This window comes from Oryza brachyantha, chromosome 10, assembly GCF_000231095.2.
Source record: "Oryza brachyantha chromosome 10, ObraRS2, whole genome shotgun sequence".
In the NCBI taxonomy this organism is placed as follows: Eukaryota; Viridiplantae; Streptophyta; class Magnoliopsida; order Poales; family Poaceae; genus Oryza; species Oryza brachyantha.
In genome coordinates this window covers 869729-894116 of record NC_023172.2, presented here as the reverse complement: position 1 = coordinate 894116, position 24388 = coordinate 869729, and the positions used below count along the sequence as shown (strand labels likewise).

The window sequence follows — 24388 nt, the reverse complement described above, 5'->3', positions numbered from 1 at the left end:
TGCGCACCGCCATTCTCAAATCTTGCCGCGCCGCTGATCCTCGGTCTTCCCGCGCTCTCTACAGCATCCACGCCCACCACCTGTTCGACGAAACGCCTCAGAGGAGTCCTCAGCTCATGGAACCGGAGCAAGCCCCCGGGCCCTCCAGAGGCAGTCGCAGGCTCACGCTCACCGACCTCCCCGATGACCTCATCCGCCGCATCATGTCCTTCCTCGGCGCGCGCCACGCCGTGCGGACCTGCGTGCTGTCGCGGCGCTGGCGCGGCGCTGGCGCGACCTCTGGCGCTCGCTGCTCTGCATCAACGCCGACTTCTTTGAGTTCAAGAGGGGGACCGGAGAACGGTCGGAGCACACGGCGCGGTTCGAGAAGTTCGTCAACACTCTTCTGTTGCGCCGTGAACCCGTACGCTTGGTAGATGGGTTCCGGCTCAGATGCCCCGGCTGCAGCTTCGGGTTTTACCCAGGAGATGGAGATGCATACCAGTGGATCAGACATGCATTACAGTTGCAAGCCCCTGTCCTGGAGGTTCTCACACTGGGCATCGGCATTATCAAACACGAGGTATTTGCCTCCCAGTACTTGAGAAGATTGTCCCTCTCCTCAGCGATTTTGCCTTCCGGATTCTTCAATCAACTCGAGGTGGGCTGCCCGGAGTTGGAACATCTCTTCGTACAGGACTGCCGCCTGCTTGATCATAACATCTCCTCCCAGACACTGAAGATTTTGACTATCATTACCTCTGGTACCGGTTTTGTTGATAGATACACTTGTTGCATTTCTACTCCAAGCGTCACTGCTCTGACATTGTTTCATCCTGATGGCCCTGTACCTTTGCTCAAAGACATAGCATCACTAGAGTCTGCTTCAGTTTATCTCGATGATTCTTTTCGTCATTACGTTACTTCTGTTGATGTTCATCTGTTGCTCACGAGCCTATCTGGTGTCAGAAATTTGTCATTGGATATTGATGAGGTAAGTCTCTTGATCTCATATATTTTCCCTTTTCTTAGTACGTCGATGCATTTTAATGTATGTATCAGTATGAAAATTGAGAAGCATGGTGTGTTTTCATGACACGTCACTTATCATGTATTATTTTCTGCAAAGGGAAGTGTTATACTTAATCGGTACTTATGTCATGATGTATTAATAGGACGATTGATGCTGTCTAGGATCAACCTGTTGCAATCTATTCGTGTACTCAATTCATTTACAGATTCATTAACATGTTCACCTGGCATATCTTTGCGGGCAACTTGATTTCAGACAGCAATTGGAGCATTTAAATTTTGTTCACACCTAGTCACCCAGATGTTCTGTTGTGGATTTAATATCGCTTTGATTAATTAACTTACATGGAATATTTACATAATTGAGAACTAAATGACAAAAGACAGAAATTGTCCAAAGGCTTACTCCTGTTGCCACATGTCACAATAGATTAACATTGTGTTTGAAATCCATGGATTCCTAAATTGCATGGGATAAGTCATGGCAATTAATTCCCATATGATCCAAGCTACGTATTCCTATTGAATTAAGCATGTATTGCCTTGTACGTTATGGATTTTCCCTTGGAATGGATTATGTTTCAATCACGAGCTTTAAACATCCACTATATTGAGCTCTAGCTCTACCTGAAAGTTTCCGGCAATCACTCAATCTGAGTACTTGCCACAGAGTTTTAGTGCCATTGGTTTTCATTTTTCTTTTGTCATGTTTGGGTGAACCCAGAAATTTTTGGTATAATATGGGTTGGATTCTTTCTAGGTCTTGATCTTTTGAACCTGGTGCAGATAAAAAATGAAAACAATATGCAATGGTGCCCAGAATTCAAAGATCTTGTAAGCCTGACTCTGGGTTCGTGGTGTCTGGAGTCAAACTTCTATGGATTGACTATCTTCCTTCAGAATTCACCGAAACTGGAGAAGCTGACTGTGAAACTCAATAAAGTACAATTCCTTCTCCCCATGTATACTGAAATCTTGATTATATAAATGCCTTTGGAATGTGTATAGTTATCGGAATAAAACTTACTACTGTTTTTCTGCTATAGGTTCATACTCAAAGAATTGCTGGCAAGCTTAAAGAAAAATCATTTACTTGTGAGCACCTTAAGGTTGTTGAAGTCGTATGCATTGGGGATGATTCCCTGGTGAACTGTGTGAAAGAATTTTTTTTCAACAGTGGCATGACCTCTCTTCAGATTAGTATCAGACACTTGGATGGGTACAAACTTACAAACTAGGTTATTCAGATGAGTACGATCAATCCGTTTGTGGATGAACCTACATACATTTCAGCCAGCCGAGTCTGGAAGGCAGCTAGAAAAGTTTACTGCTCTTGTTTTTGGTGCTATGACTTGAGGTCAAAGAGTTGTGTCTTGAGTTTTACAGAGATGAGTAGATATGTCAAAGGATCATGCGTTAACTTGCATTGTCATGAATGAATCACTCTGTTTGCGGGATGGACCAACATACATTTCATCCTGTGGAGCTTCAAGACAACAAATATGTGTATACTTGTGTTTTGTTTTGGTCCTGTGACTTGACGACAAATAATCGTGTCTTGAGTTGCATGTAAGCCCTGCCGTTTGGCACTGCTGATCAATTCTTGTTCTGACCGAGTGAATTGGATATTTCTGTGGAAAATTTTGAACTATCACAGACTGGATCATTTGTTTAGAAAATTTTGCTGCGAGGACCTTTATCACCAGTCGTTTCTTGTTGTGTGTTATGCTCCAGGCACCAACATTTTATTACACTAGTAACTCAATGTGCAACAGGATCTTACAGTTAGAAATGAACTATATGGCTCATACGACTAAGAATGGACCCCATGGAGGGATCATAGATTGGGAATGTTTTTTTAGGAGAAGTTATTGAAACGTAGGAGACATGAGGGGGAGAATGGAGAACTCCACTTTTAATGGCAGTAAAGATGTGTGAGTACCAGGTGAGCAATATCATTTTTCTTCTTCCTGCAAATCAAATTTCCTCACATGTCATCCCTCTTTTAACCCGATTATGTTTCATCAATTATGCTGTCTACATAAGCTCCTTCTGTCACCCGGTTTTTTATTCCCTCTAGTGGTTTTGTCATCTAAAACTTAACTTTTGAGAACTATTATCTTCTTGTAATCCACATACATGGTATATATAAATCATTCACTCCTGCTATCTTTCACATTAATTATTTGTTATGATGGATCTGATCCCTCCACGCATTGTGGTATTTTTTGTTTGGGACAATTTTGTTTTTACCCCTGTTTTGATCTACATTGATTTTACCGGTTCTTTTTAGGGTTTTCATTTTTATCCCTGTTTTTCTGAATTCAATCAACAACATGCCCCCCTTTTGAGTGGAGAGTTCTAATAGTGTTAACTTGGCCATTAAAGTACCATTTTACCCTTTGTTGGAAATTTTATTTTTATCCCTATACTTTTTATCATCGTGGTTTTGCACTTCGTTCTAAATCACAGCAGTATATCTTCATAACAGAAGCACTATTAAGAATATATGGATAAAAATAAAATTCCCGATGAAGGGTAAAATTGTACTTTAACCACTAAATGACTAACTTTAAAGACTATGTATTGAGTTCAAAAAATCAGGGGTAAAAATTTAAATCTTAAAAAAGAGAGGTAAAATCAATATTAGAGGCCAAAACAGGGTTAAGAACGAAATTGCCCCTTTTTGTTTTAACCCATAATAGTATTAAGGTACAAGTATATACTTTGTAACAAGTCATAGTAGAAGTAAACCAATGGACGAGTCTTGTGCACTAAAACTGTGTAGGTTTGTTGAGGTACAAATAGTAAGCTCTGCCCTCCCCTTCAACATCGGCACCCATCCCTCCCATGCTCGCTACCTCCTCCGTGGCGGCGACGAACACGTCATGCCGCCAATCCCTATCTTTGTGGTCCTCTCTTCCATCCCACTAAGAACCTCCATCACTCCTCTGGCTAGCGGCTTCTCCCCTAGTGGCACATCTATCAAAGGATGTTAGAGGGGTCTAAATAAACTACATAGAATTTTAACTCTACCTTTTATTATTCATGTTTGACATAAAATTTTAGTGAAGGCTTAGTTGGGGATCCCATTAACTTAAAGGGTAGTAGGGGCTCGAGCCCCTACCGCCCCTATATTAGATCCGCCCCTGCCCTCCCCCACATTAAAACCCTAGACGATACTGTCATCGTTTTGTCTCGCTTTCTTAGCTGTCATGTCAGGCCATGCCGTCGCCTCCCTCTCCACCTAGACATGGCACCTGCGCTTTGCCCCAGTCCCCCTTCAAACCCTACATGGCATGGCACCGATGTCATGCTACCATTCTTAGCCACCGTCAATGCGTCGTCGCTGACCATGAGTAGCCGTCCACCGCCAAGGCAGTAGCTGCTGCAGGAGCAGATGGACGAGCGGCTTGGTGGAGCCAACTGAAGCTCCCTTTACAGCTACAGGCTGGCCGGCAACTTCGACCATGGCAGGCAACGCAGTTTCACGGTCTGCTGCACTCACCTTAAACGCAGTTTCCCTGGTCGTGCTCGTACATCATCTATACTACTTTAAATTTCTTTAGCAGTGGCGGGTGGTAACAGTGAATCTAAAATTCAGCACACCTCAAGAGGTAAATAAGAAAAAAGTAGAAGAAACTTTCTGAAATCAATTGCATGCACTTGGTAGACATGAAAAAACCAAACATAATTTTTACAAACAAAAAATAGTTTGTAAATAAAATTTTTACCTATGTATTCTTAGCTATAAAAGTCAAGACTAGAAAATAAACTTAAGTTAAAAATATCAAAATCAACTCTAAATTAAAGGTTGAAATTCAAAGTTTAGGTTATAAACATAAGCATACTGGAAAAGATAGGTGTCAAATCTTCATATATATATATATAACAGAAAATTATACATGAAAACAACCACTAAATACTGATTTACTGGTTAATTAGTACAACGATTAATTCAGTACAACCAAGAACACATGCATGGCGGGCGGCCGTCAGTGCACGCCGTCGATCATTCCGAGATGCACGGCGACGTCGTGGTAGGCGAAGAAGAGGCCCGTCATCCGCATGAACACCTCACACGCCACCAGGCTCTTCTCGCCAGCCTGCCGGGGCTCCTCCACCGCCACCGCCGGCGCGCCCAGGAGCCTCGCCACGCTCACCAGCCCGCCGCTCAGGTCGACACCCACCGCCACCGGCAGCCGCGACGCCACGTACTTGGCGTCGTACACGTTTCCGAGGTACCGGCGCAGCATCCGCGCGAACCCCTCCCCCGTCTCCGGCAGCGGCGCTCCGCTGGAGAGGAGCTTGAGGAGGAAGCCGAAGTCGTAGAGGCCGCCGAACGCGACCCAGGTGAGCCGGCCGCGGTTCTCCGCGGACACGATGCCGTGCTCCAACAGCGCGCGAGCGAACGCCGCCGCGGGGACGCCGGCGGGCGATTCCATGTGGCCGCCGGGGTCGAAGTCGGAGAAGGCGACCTGCCACGCCGACTCGGCGTCGGAGCCATCCGGCGCGACGGTCACGGGGAGGCGGCCATTGTGGTCGCAGAGCGTGATGCCGAGCTGGAAAACGTCGAGCCCGTCCACCATGGCCTTGGCGAGCTTGTAGCGGTTGGCTGGCGGAGGGAGATTCTTGCGGCGGCCGAGCGCGGAGACGACGTCGACGTACTCGGCGCGGATGGTGATGTAGGGGAAGTAGGATATGAGGGAGCGGATGGCGTTCATCTCGACGGTGAGGTTGTACGCCGTCACCGGCCGGATGAGCACCCAGCCCATCTTCCACGCCGGACGGCGGTGAGGTGCGCGTCGAGCGCTCGATTCAGGCGATTAATATTTCTAGGCATTATTGTTCGTGCCAAACACAAAAAAGGGAGTCGTACGTAATGTCTTTGGCCTACTTCGAGTGGGACAAGATCATCAGAGTATGACTCCCTTTTTCAGGCGCCAACAAGGTTTAGATTATCTTAATTTTGGAATAAGTAATTCAATTATATTTTTATTAGTTTGTCTCTTAACTGCTCCTCCTAATTTTTATTTGACAATGCTGACTCTTTGTTTACTTTTATATGCTCGTTTTATTTAAAAATTTTATATTATTATTATTATTATTATTTTGTTATGAGTTGATTTTACTCATCAAACTTTTAGAATAACTTATTATTTATTTTTTGTGAATGAATAAAGAATATTGTGATATTATTTTAAACCCAAGTCCTTTAAAACAAATGAATGAATCTTCCCAAGCCACAAGAGAGAGGACGTTATCAAACTGTATTTGAAGTTTTTTGCTTGTTATTATCTCCATTGATTTCACCGTTATCAAATAACATTACAGATAAAGCTGGAAAACTGAAGCAACGAAACACGGCTGCATCCAAGACACTCCCAACAGAACAATGCTCTTCATTTGTAGGGGGTATAATCTGTTGCTGCTGCTTGATAACAAGCTGGCTCAACACGCTCCTTTGGCTTGTTCAGCAAAGCAGGTGGCTCAACACATGCCCTCGGCCTGTTCAGCAGGGCAGGTGGCTCAACGCACATCTTCGGCTTGTTTAACATGACAGATGGATCAGCACACGCCTTTGGCTTAGATCGCTCTGTATTGAACTGGCCAAGTAGGGCAGCTCCTGTTTCTTTCGTGAACTGATCCACAGGAACTTGAGTACTCTCTTTGTGGAATACTTTTGACGGAATCAGATGGCCAGCTCTTTGCATTGCCCTCGCAGGAGCAGCTTCAACCCCTTTCAGCACCCTTGAGGTTGCAGGATTGGCTCATTGCATTGCCTTCGCAGGAGCAGCTTCAACTCATTTGCAGCACCCTTGAGGGTGCAGGACCAACTCTTTGCATTGCCTTAACTGCTGCAGCTTTAACCCTTTGCGGCACCTTTGTGGGTGCAGGATTAGCTATTTGCATGACCACCTTCTCAGATGAATGAGGATCAACTCTTTGTATCGCAGTCAGCCTTGACTCAGTGCTAATTCTCTACATGATATTGACTCTTTGCATGGACTTTGCATCATGCTGTTGACTGAATTTTTTTGATTCACCCAGACAATTGCCATTCCTTACCGACATGTTCTTCTATTGGGTAACTACTTGTTTCAGCACTAACACCATCTTGACATGAGGCTGGAACTCTCTCTTCCTATTCGTCATGGACACATCCATTCCAATTTCTTTGGCTCGTAACTGTCCAGTAACTCTTGGCGTCACTGACATTCCTGCAGTTGCTTCTTGACCTCTTCTTTGATTTGTAGGTGCTAACTTTACACGAAGAAAAACTGCAGCACACATATGATTAGCATCACATGGAGAAAATTGATTTCTTATAAGAAAATAGATTGCAGAGAAAAAGGAAATGTTAGAATGAATGCTGACCATTTCTAGTTTGACTAGGACTAGTTGAAAGACCCAGTCCTCAATCTCTTACTGAGCTCTCTGGGGTACAGCGCAAAGCCTGACAGCAGGAAGGGGCCTCGTGCTCTTCAGAAAGACTGCTCTTCTCCAAATGCTCCACAGTAACCTTATACTCTTTCCTTCTCTCCTGACGAACTATTCCACTGCTCTCATGCTTTCTCTTCTTATGACCATGCTTAGAATGAGGGTCAGCTGTCTCACCAAACTGGGCATCTTTCTTTTGTCTTTTCCTCTCTTTCTTCCTTGGTTTCCTTTGCATCCTTTCCCTTTCTCTCTGGAGCTTCAGCCACCAGATTAAGAGTAATTTTATAGTCTTTAATAGATACTGAGAGGTATTAAAATTTTAGTTTAAAATTTGGTATACCTAGGTACCAAGAGGTACCAAAATTTTGAGCTTTTCTATCATTCTTGAAAAAGTATCTCAAGTTACTATACTTTTCAGCGTAAAAAGTGTATACCATTGTACCTTGAGGTGCCAAAAATTTATACTAAAATTCTTGGTATCTTAATATACATTTCAAGGATGATAAAAAATTCTAAAATTTTACACTAAAATTTTGATACCTGTTGGCATCTCCTTGAGAACTATAAAATTGCTCCCAAATTAATTCCAGTTCCAATTTAGAACAGACGATGGGAATGCAAGGAGGCATGAAAACGATGCACCTGTATCGATACTTTGAACACATTCTCTACCAAGTAATCAATAATCCAGACTTGACACGTAATAAATCAGTCCCTTTTGAATCATCCAATAAGGCTTAACTTCAAACCTACAAAGTTCACTACAACTTGTTTGCAATGGACTTTTCCTGTTGGCTGTTGGTCACCATGTCAAAAACATTTCCAAAAACCAAAGCAAGAGGAGTCATGTAACTAGAAGAAAACAGCAACCAATTTCACTCCTCTGCTAGATTTTAATATAAAAGGATTTTCTACCTTCAATGAATGCATGTTTCCAAAAGGAAAAAAGAAACTTTTTCTGCAATCAACGGCTACACTGTTTACATAACGCAGGCAGTTGAGTTCATGACAGTTGTGGCAGGTAAGGGTGTAAGTGGGCCGATCCGCCAATCCGCTTATAAGCCAATTAAATCGGTAGCCCATCAGTTTACCCCCTATAAACGTGTTCGCGGACCCCAGTGGCAGGCAGAGTGCAGATTAGTAACCACTATTCGTTTCAACCTGCAACAAATTGCTTAACTTTTGCCTACCACTACCAGAGTAAGCATGTCTGCACCACAATGGCCAGCAACAGAGCAAGGAAGGAAGCCTAGGGAATACGCAATCAATCACAACTTCTCCGCCCAATTCCCACGACTATTCTGCTGTTCCCCCAAATAATCCCCAAACAGGCAGTTCATCCTGTACTCCCAAACAATCAGACTTTGTTCTCGAGGGCATGATCCTAAACAAAATCCCAATTCAGCCAACCAACGGACTCGAATCGAAGGGCAAAGATGACCAACCAATCAACCGCCTAAATTACTAGCGGATTCTAAGATAGATCGGCCACCAGCTCCACCGCCGTCACCGCTGAAGACATTGACTCCGCCACAGGGTCTCGTGGATATGGGAAGCACCTCTCCATGTTGTCAAGCAACGTCCTAACGCCTATCCCCCTCCCCCACCCCCGCACCCCCACCCTCCTCCTCTCAAGTCGCTCTCTCCGTCTCGCCGGCGTCGGCGACGCGCGCCTGGGGTTTCGTCGACCCGCGAGGCGACGAGGCGGCAGAGATCATGTAAAATGAAGTACTTAGGCTAATTCATACAATCTCATTGAACCATGTTCTTTTGTTACAACTTAACAAAAATCCACTGTAGATCACAGGTTAGGTAAAAGAAAAACTTAATATAAATCTTAATCATATGAAATTCAGAAATCTAATTGCATGTATAATAATTAATCTTATAAATTTCTAAAACTTAAGCAACCACAAATTCATCACTTTTGATAACTATAGGAACACACATAATATATAGCATAATTATAAGAGCTATATTTATGAAAATTGTATATATTTATATTTTATAGGAAGTTCCTAATATAGAAAGAATTTTTTTATGGATTTGTCTCGTGAGACAATGAGTAATGATTCACACTAGTTATTGCACTATAGGGTAAGAAAACTCATGACTCATTATCTTATGGGACAAATCAACATTTTAGAATTATCTACCTCAATCGAATGATCCATATCAACTCTACATCCCCTGTTGCTATGCATAGACAAATTTTTTCTATATATTAGAAATTTTATAAAATATAAATATATATACTTTCCAAGTGTATAGCTCCTATAATTATGTTGTATATATGTGTATATGTGTGTCTCTGTGTATATAATATGTATTTCTATGCATATACATACACATACAAGATTTATAACTCATTAATTTTGTAGTATATTCACTTATCTGTTAGGAGAAAGAGCTTGAGAAGCCATAATTCCTCCCATCTTGATCCCATGGATCAATCTCGTATATTCTCGACGAGCCACAACACAACAACATTAGCATCCACTCCAAACAAATAACTAATCATACACGCACACACAAACATTGTCCTAGAGATCTCCTGTACTATAACCACCCTGGTTGCAATTGCATCCATGTCTCCACCTTCCCTGTACTGCTCCTAAACCAGTGCCTTGTCCCTAGTTTCCCTAGCAACCTATGTGCCATATCCCCTGAGATATTACTTATGTAATATAGATATAGTTCTTGTGAGATACCTGAGTATGGGTACCCTAAACATGTACGTATTTGTATAGGGAAGGAGGTCCTGAGAAGAAAAGATAATGTAATATTATACCAGGTCGATTAGGAGTTTAGTAATATCTAGATTGTATTCCTAGGTTTTCGGATTTGGCCGTATCTATGTTGAATATGTTTGATCTTATTAGATTAGAACTCTATATGTAATCACGTCCCTTAGTACATAAGGGGGCAGAGGGTCCACAAAGGAGCACGACTCAATAGATTGATAAGTTCGTTGTTGATAAATATAAAATCCAAGCAGGAGTAGTATATTATTTTTAACTTAAGAGCTTGAACTTGGGTTAACCTTATAGTTTTACTGCTAATCCAGATTGTCGATAGTTCCATTACATGACTAAGGTGACTAAAAATATGAAATTTGCCCGAAAATTCAGTAGAGATTATGTATGATTGATTTCATACATACTTAGATGTCACCTAATTTGAGAATTATATACATAGTATTTTCTTTCCCCATTCTTCCTACTCGGTAGGTGCAGTTGTTCATTTATATTCTTACTGGCACAATGCCTGTGCACCGCCACGGGACAAAAAGAAGCATATGACCTTCCCTGATACATTATAAATGAATATAAACATTGGTATTCTATCCATAGATCATTGTTGGGGGTGTATTATATTTTGACAACAAAGGAGAATTGATGAAAAAATGTAATAAAAGAGAAGTAAAATATTCCTTATATTGGATATCAAGACTTCCCTCACACACATCTTTTCTGCTCACTGTCCTCACTCATGCGCATCCGGGAATAACTTTCCGGTCGGTCACCCATCCCAACTTTGTCCTCACTCATGCGCACCCGGGAATAACTTTTCAGTCGGTCACCCATCCCAAGATTGCTCCAGAGAGCTTAGTTTGTGAGTTGTGTTAGATTCACGCTCTTCATGCTCATACATGGATTGATAAATTTGGTGTCAAATCCTTACATGTATATCTGTACTGTACAAATACAACATTTCTTTAAAATAATATAAACGACACGGTTCAGATCCTGCTCATTGGTTTTGTAGGGTATGCATATATGGTTCACAATTTATTCAAAACCATGGCTGGTTTCATCACTCTGCAATTAGGATTCAAATCATTGTACGAACGAATATATGCACATGTAAATGTGCTTTTAGCATGTCTTCATCCAAAAAGGACAGGAATTAAAACCAGGAAAAGCTAAATATATAATAAACAATCATTCATATAGTACATGCATAATCTATTGCCTCCACCCACCATGGGATAAACAATAAAGCAGCGAAATATAACCCAAGGCCAAAGAAGCTATTGATTAGATAACTCACCTATTGCCACATGAGCAGCTGTGAGGGTACTAATTTTTGGCATTTGTATATATGCAACTTATTGTGATGCTAATAAAAGCAGAATAAATTACCAGATCAATATTCGAGAGCATCAAAATAACCCCAAACCAAATATGCACTCAAGTGGTAGAGCTTTTAGTGTGTTGTTTTAGTATTTTAGATTAATGGGTCATACCTTATATTCTCCATGTTCACTTCCCTCTCATTAGCGCCGCTAGCATCCAATGGTGGATCGGACCGCCAAACTGGGGCTTCCGAAACCTAGATCCCTGAGTCAACCTAGTCATGGCCACCGCCGTCGCCTTCGAGGACGAGGCGACAGAGAGAGTCAAAGGGGAGCGGGAAGAGGTCATTACGGTCGCTGATGAGGCCACCGATGAGGAGCGGAATGAGGTCAATGCGGTCGCCAAGATGGCTATCGTGGCGGGGTTTGAACCCAGAACCTCCTCTTCCGTAGAAAAGCCTCTTATCCACTGGGCCGCATAGTCTTTTAGTACCGCGATTGAGCGTGACTCATATAAAAACGTACGGGAAATGGATTTACGGACGACGGAAGCACTCATGCTTTTATAATAGGTATAGATATTGAAAACCATATGAAGTTCACGTGGTCAACTTCCTCTTTGACAGCCACATCAGGTCTGTTTCGATCTTGCTTTTTGGACACCATGTGAAGTTTTGATGAGTGGTCCAAAGATAATACAATGCCAAGCTGTGTAGACCAAAAGTGATGAAGTCATGGCTTCTTGAGGCGTAGAAATTTATAAGATTAATCATTATACAGATAATTAAATTTAAGAATTTCATATTATTAAGATTTATGATATGTTTTTCTTTTACCTGGACTTTGATTTGCAGTGAATTTCTATTAGATTGTGGTAAAAGAACGTTGTTAAATGGTATTGCACGAATTTATCTAAATACTTTATTTTATATGAATTAGAAGATAGATCCCAATTGCGTTATATTAAAGAGTCATACGCACGTCCTCAATAAGATTCATGTTTAGTACATCTTTAGTATACACAAGCCTTAATAACATGCTTGATGGTACGTATATGACCATGAAATTCGTTTGGTTGAATATGATTATGGATAGACAAAATTATGCAATGTCCAAAACATAAAATTTTCTTTCAACCATTTAATTTTTACTGTCAAATGTCACAACAGATTGGACGTTGCTGCCACTACCGATAGCCTTATTGCCGCTATATTGGATAATATATACGTCTCGACTATGTATGTTTTACCCACAGACAACTATATTTCTATAATCGTTGCCGCCTCCAAGCTTGTTTGCGTTGCGTGTAAAGTCATCCGTCTCCTTGTGACTTTTCATCAAGCCCGTGGATGCCACATAGATATGAAATATAAACCATCCTATATATATTATTTAGTTATCCTCTAATATCTCTTGGAGTTGAATGAACTATATATGTTTGTTTCAACATATGATAAGAGCTGAACCCATGAATGGCGCTATCTCTATTAATAGACCCCAAAGCAGCAAAGCGTGTATATATATACATATATAGGTTCTCAGAAGAGTTGTTTGTAGAGGGACAGCTATCTTTTGTGCCGGTGTTTCATGCTTTAATTCACTATGGAAGCTGGCTAGGTCATTAGCATCTGAATTTCATTTTCTCGGATGCAGGTTATGCATGTATGTATGTTTGTTAGGACAACTGCTAATCATGCAATGCATGAATTCTTAGTCATTTTCAGGTCTCCAAGTATAGTACAATACATGACAGCATGTTTTGTCAGTAAAGTACGGTACATTCAAGATTCATGCAAATATGTCCTCTACCCCTGCTTTCTGGGATTATGCATGTGTTTTGGACCTTTATGTTTGTAAAGTCAGAAGAAGAGATCAGTCATAACAGGAGACCAAAGTAGAGTTATTAGGTCTGTTAAAGAGTGATACACGAGTAGCTTTCATGGTAATCTGGGAGGGGAATTAAAGACGGTAAGACCTCATAAAGTTTTCGCAGTTGTTCATGAGGAATCATTCAGACTTGATTTCTAAAACCCATGTCCCTTTTCAGTAAAATCTCATCTAAGAAATGCTTCTTTTATAACCTGTTCCAACAGAAACTTTGGTATATGAACCATGATCGTAGTAAAGTTGAAGCTATGCCACAAGCAAATTCCTTCAAAATGAAGACAACTAGTATGAAATTCAGCAGTGAACAAGAGCTTTTATAACGCCTATGCTCAAGATATGGGTTTTAGCATTCGAAGAAGTAGGCACACATGAAGATCCTAAAATAAAGTTATTAACTCGGAGGAAAGACTTATGCAGAACGTTCGTTCCAATAGCTTCTCGAGCTGCATTCTCGAGCTGCAGAGTCGGATGAAACGTACTTTATGGCTGCCAACAATGTATAGAAATTAGCAAAAGATGTGGAAAAATACTTGAAGTTAAGGACTGATCTAGATTTGGATAATTCAGGTTTATATGCTACTTTGAATTAAATAGTACTTTATGCCCTTGACTACAATAGTATAATCTAAATTAGTCATCAAAGTATTTTATTGTAGTAATGAAGCAAAATGATGGCCAGGATAAGTCAAGAGGCATAGGTCAAGGAGGAAAGTGGTTTAAACATGTCAAAGTGTCCAGTTGAAGCAGGGGTGTTAACACCATCATAGCCATATACCATGATGCAGGTCTGATTTTTTCTTTTAAAAAAATGTTAGCAATAAAACCCTCTGACTAGTGTTTCTGACATTATTATTCCCCTTCTATTGATTCAGGGTCAGCCCGAAATTCCCATTAACTATAGCTCTATGCATATGCCTTGGATACTATCCGATTAAAGGTGCTTCATTGCTTCAGTCATCTAGTTATTTCAGAACTTCGGAACAAAGTCAAGCAATACAACCTGGAGAGACTACAAAGAAATTTGATACATATCCCTATAGCATGTTTTCCCATTTTAATTAAAATCTCCTATTTATTTAAACCTTTATCACTGTGTAATCACATTTTGTGAGTTGTAATTTGTATCTTCGTCTGGTTTGCCATGTCGAGTTAATCTGTGTGAGATATTACTCACTTTATCATGTATGAGCATAGAGACTAGTCCAATCCTCCACATAAATCAAATGTATCGTTTTCTATGAAACAATTTGTTTGGCAAATGTGACAAAAACCAATGATTAATTAGAAGCATCAAAATACAAGAGTTAACAGGGGAAAGTCACTTAGCAAAAAAAAAACTAATTGAACGCAGTTGTGTCGGTAATGAAGCCTTAATCTTAGAGGTTTTTTACCATCCTTGAAAAAGTATCTCAAAGTACCACCCTTTTTAGTGTAAAAAGTGTAGTACTTTGAGGTACTTTGTATCCTGAGATACTAAAAATTTATACTAAAATTCTTGGTACCTTAAGATAATTTTTAAGGATGGTAAAAAAACCCTTAATCTTAAGTTCTTCACCGTAGCATACAATAGTACCTGGCAGTACTCCGGTAGGTATATGAACAGCAACAGAGCATTGCCGCCATGTGGTAGGGATCACAGTACCACGGGCAACACAAGAACAGGCAATTGAAACAACAACTAACCGATGACCTCCATGTGGTAGGGATCACAGTTCCAAGTAACAGTTTGCCAACAATATAATAAGCCTAGGTCAATGAACCAGTGAATCAATTTATCTAGCAACGAATGGACATCCGAGAAATTGATGAACCTTTTGAACTGTGGCAGGAGATCAATTCTGTTAATGGGCATGTCCCAGATTCCCGTTGCTTGAGACTCCGGACAACGGGGGAGGCATCTCGTAGCGACGCCGTGGAAACAGCCATCCAGAGGGTTGGGTAAGCAGGTCAGTTCCTCTTGTGAATTCGATAGAACAGTAATTCATTAGTGCTGGGTTGCTGGCACCGAAAATAGACATGGGTTGTGGTGTCCTTGCTATTAGGAATGTTTTGTCTTATTAGACATGTACAACTGTACTTGTATATGATCTCTTTATTCTTTGTATACTCTAATTAAGAATTTGTATTTCTCTCGGATATATTTATATGTGGTTACTTCTACATTGGGTGTGAGGTGTTCTTCCCAAATCGTTTCTACGTGATACCAAATTCTCAGGTATCCTTTTCCTAGGTCTCTCTCCTCTTTGCTCCCCTAGCGCCGCCACCCCTTCTAGCTTCTATGCCTCTTCTCTCCTCCCTACGTCTCCACCATGCCTCAACTGCCAATCTCCTCTCTACGTCTCCACCATGCCGCAACTGCCAACCCTCCTAGCACTGCCACCTCTTTGGTCACCTTGCTGCCATCAGCATGTCCTCCCTACACCGTTGCTTCTCCGACCGTCGCACCCTTATGTCAATGCGTTTAGCAACATTCATCTTCTCTAGTTTTGTAACTACTTCAACCATCTCTGATTTTGTTGGGTGAATGTTTGTTTATGCGACGGTTGCTATCAAGTTGCATGTTCCTATCACTTTGGACGATGAGGTGGAGATCGATCGGCGGCATGGCAGATCGATGACTGGTGGAGTCGTGGAGAAGGGGGCAATGCTGCAGAGAACTGGTGATACGGGAGAAGACGGTGTTGCAGAGAGCTGATGATGTGGAAAAGGTGGACCATGATGATGGTTATAGGCTTTGAGATGCAGGTAGTGGGCAGAGGCGCAACTTTGGCCAGGGGATTATTGATATGGGGTTGGAGAAGTGCAGGACATAGGATGAAATGCCATTGTCGTCATATAAACAAATTTGTCTAAGAAATACCATTGTCTGTAAAATGTCATCGTGCAAACGAATTTGTCTGAGAAATGCCATTATCGTTATCCACTCTTGACTGAGTGAGAATGCTCCCCTTTTGACGGGAGTGAGCCGTTCGTAATGCATGGAAGTGACACATTTTTCAACAAGTCTAAATGAAACATTATGATATTTATGATTTTCCTCAATGGTAACATGAAAAGCATAATTATTTTTTGTACGAACGGTGTCACTACTACAGAATCGGCTGGGCCAGCTGCATGCGAGAAATCGTCCGCCGGATCGTCGCCGTTGGGGTTGCCGCCATCACCACCACCACCTACGTCGTCGTCGTCACCCACTCATCGTCGTCGTCGGGGTCGCTGTCGTCTTCATCGTCATCATCGGCCATGCGCCGGGAGCCGCTCGCTCCCGACGCCGGCTGCTCGCTCTTGCCGCCGCCACTCGCTCCCATCCAGGGAGCCCCTGCACCGGATCCGCGTCGCCTGGCCATCGACTGCCACCACCGCACGCTCCCAATGCTGGCGCTCGATCCTGCCGCCGCCACCAGATCCGCACGAGGGAGGGCCCCCTTCGCCGGATCCACGCTGCACGGCCGTCGCCCACCGCCATCCATCACCGTCGCTCGCTCCTGCCGCCTCTCGCGGCCCCCGCCGCTCGCTGCTCGGCTGCGGCGCCCCAGCCCACTCCCGACGTCGGCTCCTCGGCCGTGCCGCCCCTTCCGCTGCCTCCTCCTCGGTCGGGTGCAGATCGAGGAGAGAAAGAGAGAGAGGAAGAGGAAGAGAGTGAGAGACAGGAAGAGGAAGGGAGTGAGAGAGAGGAAGAGAAAGAAAAAGATAGGAATGAGATATCAGAGAAAGGAGGCGAGAGGAGAAGACATGAAAATTTTTGAAGTGTGGAGGAGGGAAAACATTACATGCGGTCCACTCAAAGGATAGATTTTTACATGCGGCACCTTAGGTGGACCGCATGCGAAAATAGTTATTAAAAAATTAATTTAAAAATATGAGAACTTCAAATCAAATTTTATGATATTAAATGAACTTGTATGAAAAAGTTGCCAAAAACAAAGTTGTAGAACTCATTGAGATCTACCCACTTTCTTTTGTTCATTTTCATCCGAGTTTGATTGAATTATATAAAATTTGAATTTTAAAATATAAAAAATTCAAATAAGTTTTCAGGTAGTAAATGATTTCAAATGGAAAAATTTCCAAAAGCAAAGTTTTATAACTTATCAAGATCTATAACTTTTGTATTGCTCATTTTCTATGACTTTGTTTGAACAATTTGATTATAAATTTCAAATTATGACAAGTTCAAACAACATTTTTAAATACTAAATGATTTCATCTGAAAAAGTCATTAATAACAAAGTTGTATAACTCATCAAGATCTATAACTTCTATTTTGATCATTTCTTCATCCGATAAAGTGATTTGTAAGTTTATTCACAAAATGTACATCTCTTATACATCTCTTATATAGTTTTATAAGAAATATACATTTTGTGAATAATCTTATAAATCACTTTGTCGGATGAGGAAATGACTAAAATAGAAGTTATAGATCTTGATGAGGTATACAACTTTGTTATTGATGATTTTTTCGGTTGAAATCATTTATTGCTTCAAAATATTATTTGAAGTTTTAAAATTCAAATTTTTTATTGATAAAACAAAGTCACAAGAAAAAATAGCCAATATAATACCAGTAAGAACATAATAACATAATAGAGCATGATTTTAGAAATATTTAGGAAAAAAATTCATCCAATTTGGAGTTCATATGAGTGAGATACACTAGTTTTAAATTTTTAAATTTTTATTTTTGCATACAGTTGCTTAAGTGGCCCGTATGGAAAAATCGATTTTTCCATGTGAACGCTTAAGTGAGCCGCGTGCAAAAACGAGCTCATTTTTGCATGCAACCCCCTTAAGAGGCCCGCATGGGAAAATTGATTTTTCCATAAGGGCCACTTAAGTAGCCGTATGGGTAAATGACCATCGATTTTTGCAGACGCCACTAGTTGTCGTCCGTTTGCAAAAATCATGGGGTCTCGTATAGAAAAATCACTTTTGTAGTAGTGTGTGCTCTTTTGTCGTTAGTTGGTGATGTGTACTAGGGTACCCGATCTCCTGATAGGTTGTGATAATCTCTTGATTTGGTGGAGTCGCGACACAACTCAATCTGACTTCTTAATGAACACGTCCTTGAGCCCAGCAATCACACCACCACATCTCCTCTAGTTATCAACCATGTCAAAACCAGATTGACCTCACCGTGAAGGCTAATCTCTGCTTGCCAATCGAACAACACAAACAAGAATAAGAAAGAACGCAAACAAACTGCAGATGAATGATTAAACTCACAAGTTGGGATCTCACAAACCGAACGAACGATGAAACTGTTCTAAACAGATTAATCTAAGAAAAACCCAAACCTAAACGATGACGGCTACTGAGTTTAAGAAGCCCCTAGGGTCGTGGCTACCCCCTGGTCGAAACCCTAATGGGCCACACTCAATACACGACCCAAAGGGCCAATATTTGGTGACGTAGCATCGGGACAGATTCTGAACATCAACTTGTTTCGAAAATTCCTGTTGACTCATAATGAATTTGGATGTGGGACCAGAACCATTTGAAATTTTATCTTTTTAGCTTTCCATCCATATAAAGAACTCCCCAATCCGAGTTTGTATTTGACTTGGGCGCCCGCTTTTGTGTTGATTGGTCCTGGCCGGACTCTGAATCATACTCGAAGTCGACTTGGTTTGCACCTCCATCTTGATTTGGATGCCTCTTGCTGGTCCTCCACGCCTCTAAGTCCGTCCCTAAGTATCTGCTTGCCCTCTCCATTATTTCTAATCGTAATATAATGATTATGGAGCAATCTATTCTCAACCTCATGTAGAGAAGAACTTAGAAATGAGCTCCCCTATAGATTTAATTCTCATGAATATGGAATGATCAACAAAGGATTGTTGTGATTATCCGAAGGAGTGATGTCCTCATTGGCTGGTCTTTTATTGTAGATCCAGATGCTCGATGGGCACAGTCTAGGCACAAAATACCGTAAAAGTTTGTGCCCAACCTAGGTATTTTGTTGGGCTAAATGATGCTATTGCACTTGGGTAGATAACCACTCGGATCAATCTATTGATTGAACCTTATGGTATATTGTTGGGCTAAATGATGTATTTATCAATTGTTCAAGCTATTTTAACGCTATTGCGTCTACGTGAACCATTGGGGCTTAGAGCACTCAGTTGAAGGCCACTCCGGCTCAAGGCACTCCGGATGGAATCGTTTGAAAGAAAGAAGTCTGAATATAAATATATTATAGTGGATTATATTTGTGTTACTAATTATCCTGCAACTATAAACAGTATAAAATTTATTTACATTAATTACAACTTTAAAATAAAGTTTACAAAAAAGTCACATTATTATTAATATCAATGACCTGCGCAACGCATGAGTTGATCACTAGTACATATTAATTTTTGAATGTATGGCCAAAATATATTATAATATGCGATGGACAGAATACATCTATCCTAAATACTTTGTTTCTAGTTATACACGTCAAGTCGTCAACAAGCTACTATCTAGATTCGTAGTTATGCATATAAAGTTTCTCGGAAGTGCAGGTAGCAAGTGCTATATATAATACAGTAGTACAGAGAGGCACGGAGTTTATAGGCATTATCAGTAACTTAATCTTGTAGATGCACATGGCACGAACATTTAAGCAATAACATGATTAATCGATAGAATAACATGATCCGTAGTTGAGCAATCTTACAATTGTTGAGAAATTATATGGAGGTATCATATTTTCTAGGTAAAACTTAGTACTTCAAATATTATGTATAAAAAAATTTAAGTATAAGAGTTTTTTTACTATCCTTCAAAAGTAACTCAAGTAACTCAAGATACCAAGAATTTTAATATAAACTTTTGGTACCTCAAGTTACACAGTACCTCAAGGTATCATATTTTTTACACTAAAAATATGGTAACTTAAGATATTTTTTAAGTATGGTAAAAAAGAACTCTAAGTATTTTACCCAGAGGTACTTTATTAAGATGGTAAAATGTCCAATGTAGTTATGCAGCACCTGTTATTTCAGAGCATAGATAATTTTGCGTTTATTTTGACATATAGATTAGACCATGGCTATTTCTCGAAGGAAGGCATCGGCGTGATGATCCATGACGCAGCTGGACAGCACCCTGGCCCCGCTCTCCCAGCATGGCGGACACACCACGCACATCGGCCATAACACGGTCGGCTGGTACACCGTCATAACCCTCGTCGTCTTCCCACCGCCAAAATCCACGTCCTCGAAGCCGATGTTTCGCCACGATGTTAAAACCAGTGCACTCTCATATCTTGCCACCATGTTCATGTTCTCGCTGAGCTCGCGAATGGCCTGTGGTACCATTTCTCCCTTCTTCAGCTGCTCAGGTATCTGCTCCTTAGCACGCCTTATAATCTTCACCACATTTAGGATACTGCTGTTCGCCACCTCGCCACTCTTCGCCATGGCCATGTGCAGGGTGGTACAGTTGCCATAGTACCCGTCCCTCACGCCCATGTACTTGCGTGAATTCACCACCATGAAGAGCATGGTGGCTGCCTCCGGGTCTGACATGACTACCCGTGTGCGGCACTTCCATAGTGCAGCAGCCACTGCCTCAAACACGGTGCACGATGAACCTCGGACGCTGCTGATCAGTCTCGATGAAATGGCGAGGTTATGCAAGGTAAGATTCAGTGGGTGCGTGACGCTGGGCATAATGTGCTTAGCAGACAAGAGGGAGGAAGGAGATACAGCCTGTGTTGCCTCGTCCCACCGGGCCGGTATGATGGTCGGAGCTGGCAGTCCACGGGCAAGCTCGCCGACGGCTTGTAGGAACTGTGCGATCCCGAAGCCGTCAGCCATGCCATGGTTCCACGTCACCCCGACGGCGAAGCCACCACATGAGAAGGCGGTGACCTGCATCATCACAAAAGGGTCAGGGTGGCGGAAGCCCATGGCCGGGTAGTCGACGAGGAGCTTCCGTAGAACCGCCGTTGCGGGATCAGGAGTCCGCTCATCGATGTCACGCATGAACTCCTTGATGGTGCAGTTGGCGGACGCGGAGACGAAGGTCACGCCTTCGCCGGTGCAGTCGATGTGGACGTCGTTATTGTCGACGGTGAGACGACCGGCGATCGGGTAGTAGTGAACCAATGCTTGAGAGAGGGCCCTCCTTATGGTCTCCGCGGGCTCATGGATCGGATGCTCGAACACCTGTAACACTGCCGTCGGCATGATGGCAACAGGCTTGTCGAAAGGCGAGAGAACAATCTTGCTTGTGTCCATCGTCACCGGCGCCGATGGCCGGACGACCACCGATGGCGATTTGGTCACCACGATGCTCATCCTTGATCAGCTTGTTTCTCGATGAGGCTGTGATGACTATGCGAGCTGATGAATTTATGCAAATCCACGCATGTCTATTTATAGTAATATGGCGCACACTAGGATTGAATAAATGGACATCTATATATTTCTTTATGCAGCATAGTACAATTACAGTACTACCTTTGGTTGGAATTATTTGAGGTTTTGGATAGTGAAAATGACTTACACCTAGCAGTCTTTGGCTATCAGAAACGATAAATAATAGTGACTAGATAGAGTATAACTGTATTGTAATAACTGTAATATAATATAATATAATATAATAAGATAGGTATGTAACTAGCGGAGCGAGGTTGGCCGCATTCTTTGCTTGACTTATAAGCACGCGTGGAAAAAGTAGCAGTGGATTAATGTATGCTAATTATTAGCTAAATACTTAAAAATGAGATTAATATGATACTTTAAAGTAAAATTGTTATAGAAAATTTTTGTTAAAATATATCATTTATTAGTTTGGTAATTAAGCCTGCACAAGAAATATGAGAAAAATATGGGTCATGGGGTGCCGAACGCGGTCGTAAAGGAATCAAATCCCCTCATCCGTGGGCATGTTGTGAATCTTTTCCATCGCAACTTGCATGAATCTCGAAACAAATATAGAGATGAGGAGGAATGGGACGAATGCGCGGTGAAAGATGAATCTGGCCAAGTACGTACGTTTCGTTGTACGTATGGAACATTTTATTCATATACCAGCCATGAATACTTGTATCAGCACATGCAAGCAATTAGAATAATACGATTTTATTTTTATATATATTTACAACAGTACAACTAATGCATTATTTCTTGCTTAGCATTTTCTACAACCAAATTTTATTAAAAATATCATTAGTATGTTATTTAAATAGAGTTAATATATATCATTAGTTATTTTTCATTTTAGAAAATATAAGAGAGTTGGTGATGAGGTAGGTGACAGATTCAGCACCACTATTTATCCTTGTATGAGTATTAGATTGAAAAAAAAATATACCTTGCTTACTGGAACTCATATCATCGTAGATTTTATTTTATATATACAGATATATATATTATACATAGTTTCACGCTGTACTGAATTAAATTTGTATTTGTGAATTTTGATTGTTTACATAGTTTTTTTTCTATGTATGTGCATCTGCATGAGATAGTTAACAACATATAAATCATGGGCACAAATCAAGGTTCTAACTCGTTATTAGAGTTGATGGCTCACGGCATACAGTGACATCGGAGTGCACGCTGGATGCTTTATAACAACAGGACGATGATCAATCGTTGCTGCTGCCTGTAATTAGTACTCCAATTGTAACTTATTTTTATTGATTTGATTTGTTACTAAACAAATTTTAATCGTAACTTATAACTTTATATATTTGTAAAAAAAATCAATAAAATGAACGTTCAAATTAATGCCATTCACGTCAAATAAAATCAAGAGCAGGGAGTACCTGCTAGTACACGTACAATCGGCGACCAATCGAGTCGTACACTGTTTTGCTTTGTCAAACAAGCAAATAATTTTTTTGCAGCCTAATGATAATTCAAGGACCTTTCTATATTGATTTGTCAAACAAGCAATAATTGTCAATTTTTCTTGATGCCTAACCTTTAATCAAGGACCGCCAAATTTGGATAGGTATTGGATCATGTTTTTCTTGACAGCGGTATGGTAGTGTTTTGGAATAGCAAATTATATTACATTAAAGTACTTGATAAGGCCGTATACAAAATTCTGCATTCATCTTAGCTAGATTTGATGATTGATAAGTACTTGTTCATTCAGGGATATGAGGAAACTCACCTTTTAGGTTTGTGTCACGTCCAGAAATTACATCTTATTCAAACAATAACATGTATTAAATCTGGGTACATGATAGATCAGTGTAAGGACACACTATAACAATTTAACACAAATCATTGTCTTGATAAACAAATAAAACAAGTCTTAAGAAACCATTGAGGTCAAAAACTGATTTCCGATGTGTCACATGCGAAGGCATAGAAGTCTCTAATTTAGATCGCTCCAATGCAGGACCTAAATTCTTAGAAATTGCGGGCATGCTAGTCAGTTTGATCCTACAACTGACAAGATGAATGCTAAAACAAGTCGATCGGCTAACGACCCGATAGGTAACGAAGAATCCAACTGATCGGAAGTTGATATAGCAGCGTTTAGCTAATAGGCTGAACAATCGATTGTTGAAAGTTTGGATCGGCTGAGAATCCGATACATATAAACTCAAATAGTTAAATAAACAATAAATCCTTTGCTATGATCGGCTAAAAGCAACTAGCATGTAATACTCATAAGCCAATGAAATACAAATAACTACTGATCTAAATAAACAAAGTCGATTGATGTAAATATAATGCAGTAAGGCAATTAGCTACTCTATTGATGTAAATATGAGTATGTAAATTGGCAAGAATCATTGGTTATAGTCAACTGGTAGTCGACAAAGATCTGTAAAATATCTAGCCTAGCTTACTAGAAATAACCTTAGAAGATCGGACCAAACCAAGACAATTCAAGACTATGCCTAGTAATGTCAGGCTAGATATTAAATAGATCTAGATCGCGCTATCAAGCCGGTGAATAATAACTTATTGGCTGGTACTACGAGAAAACAATGAGAAAGATACATTGACCTGA

At 40.9% G+C, this 24388-nt stretch overlaps 2 protein-coding genes and 2 pseudogenes across 2 annotated transcripts; 1 reads left to right on the top strand and 3 right to left on the bottom strand.

Moving 5' to 3' along the window:
• LOC102716535 lies at positions 1 to 2697 on the top strand (annotated as a pseudogene).
• A 2309-nt stretch (positions 2698 to 5006) lies between these two features.
• Positions 5007 to 5786, bottom strand: LOC102716252 (probable CCR4-associated factor 1 homolog 11). Its single transcript, XM_006662088.1, has one exon. It carries the CDS (start codon positions 5784 to 5786, stop codon positions 5007 to 5009), a length of 780 nt encoding a protein of 259 aa, XP_006662151.1.
• Positions 5787 to 6274: 488 nt separating this feature from the next.
• On the bottom strand, positions 6275 to 9019 carry LOC102715976 (annotated as a pseudogene).
• An 11413-nt stretch (positions 9020 to 20432) lies between these two features.
• Positions 20433 to 21708, bottom strand: LOC102715698 (acyl transferase 15-like). The gene has a single exon (XM_006662087.2). The coding sequence runs from the start codon at positions 21706 to 21708 to the stop codon at positions 20446 to 20448; it is 1263 nt and encodes a 420-aa protein (XP_006662150.1). The 3' UTR covers positions 20433 to 20445.
• Between the last annotated feature and the right edge of the window lie 2680 nt (positions 21709 to 24388).

Bases quoted from the DNA above. Each gene is read 5' to 3' on its own strand.
- LOC102716252 (XM_006662088.1), bottom strand. From the start codon at position 5,786: ATGGGCTGGGTGCTCATCCGGCCGGTGACGGCGTACAACCTCACCGTC.
- LOC102715698 (XM_006662087.2), bottom strand. From the start codon at position 21,708: ATGAGCATCGTGGTGACCAAATCGCCATCGGTGGTCGTCCGGCCATCG.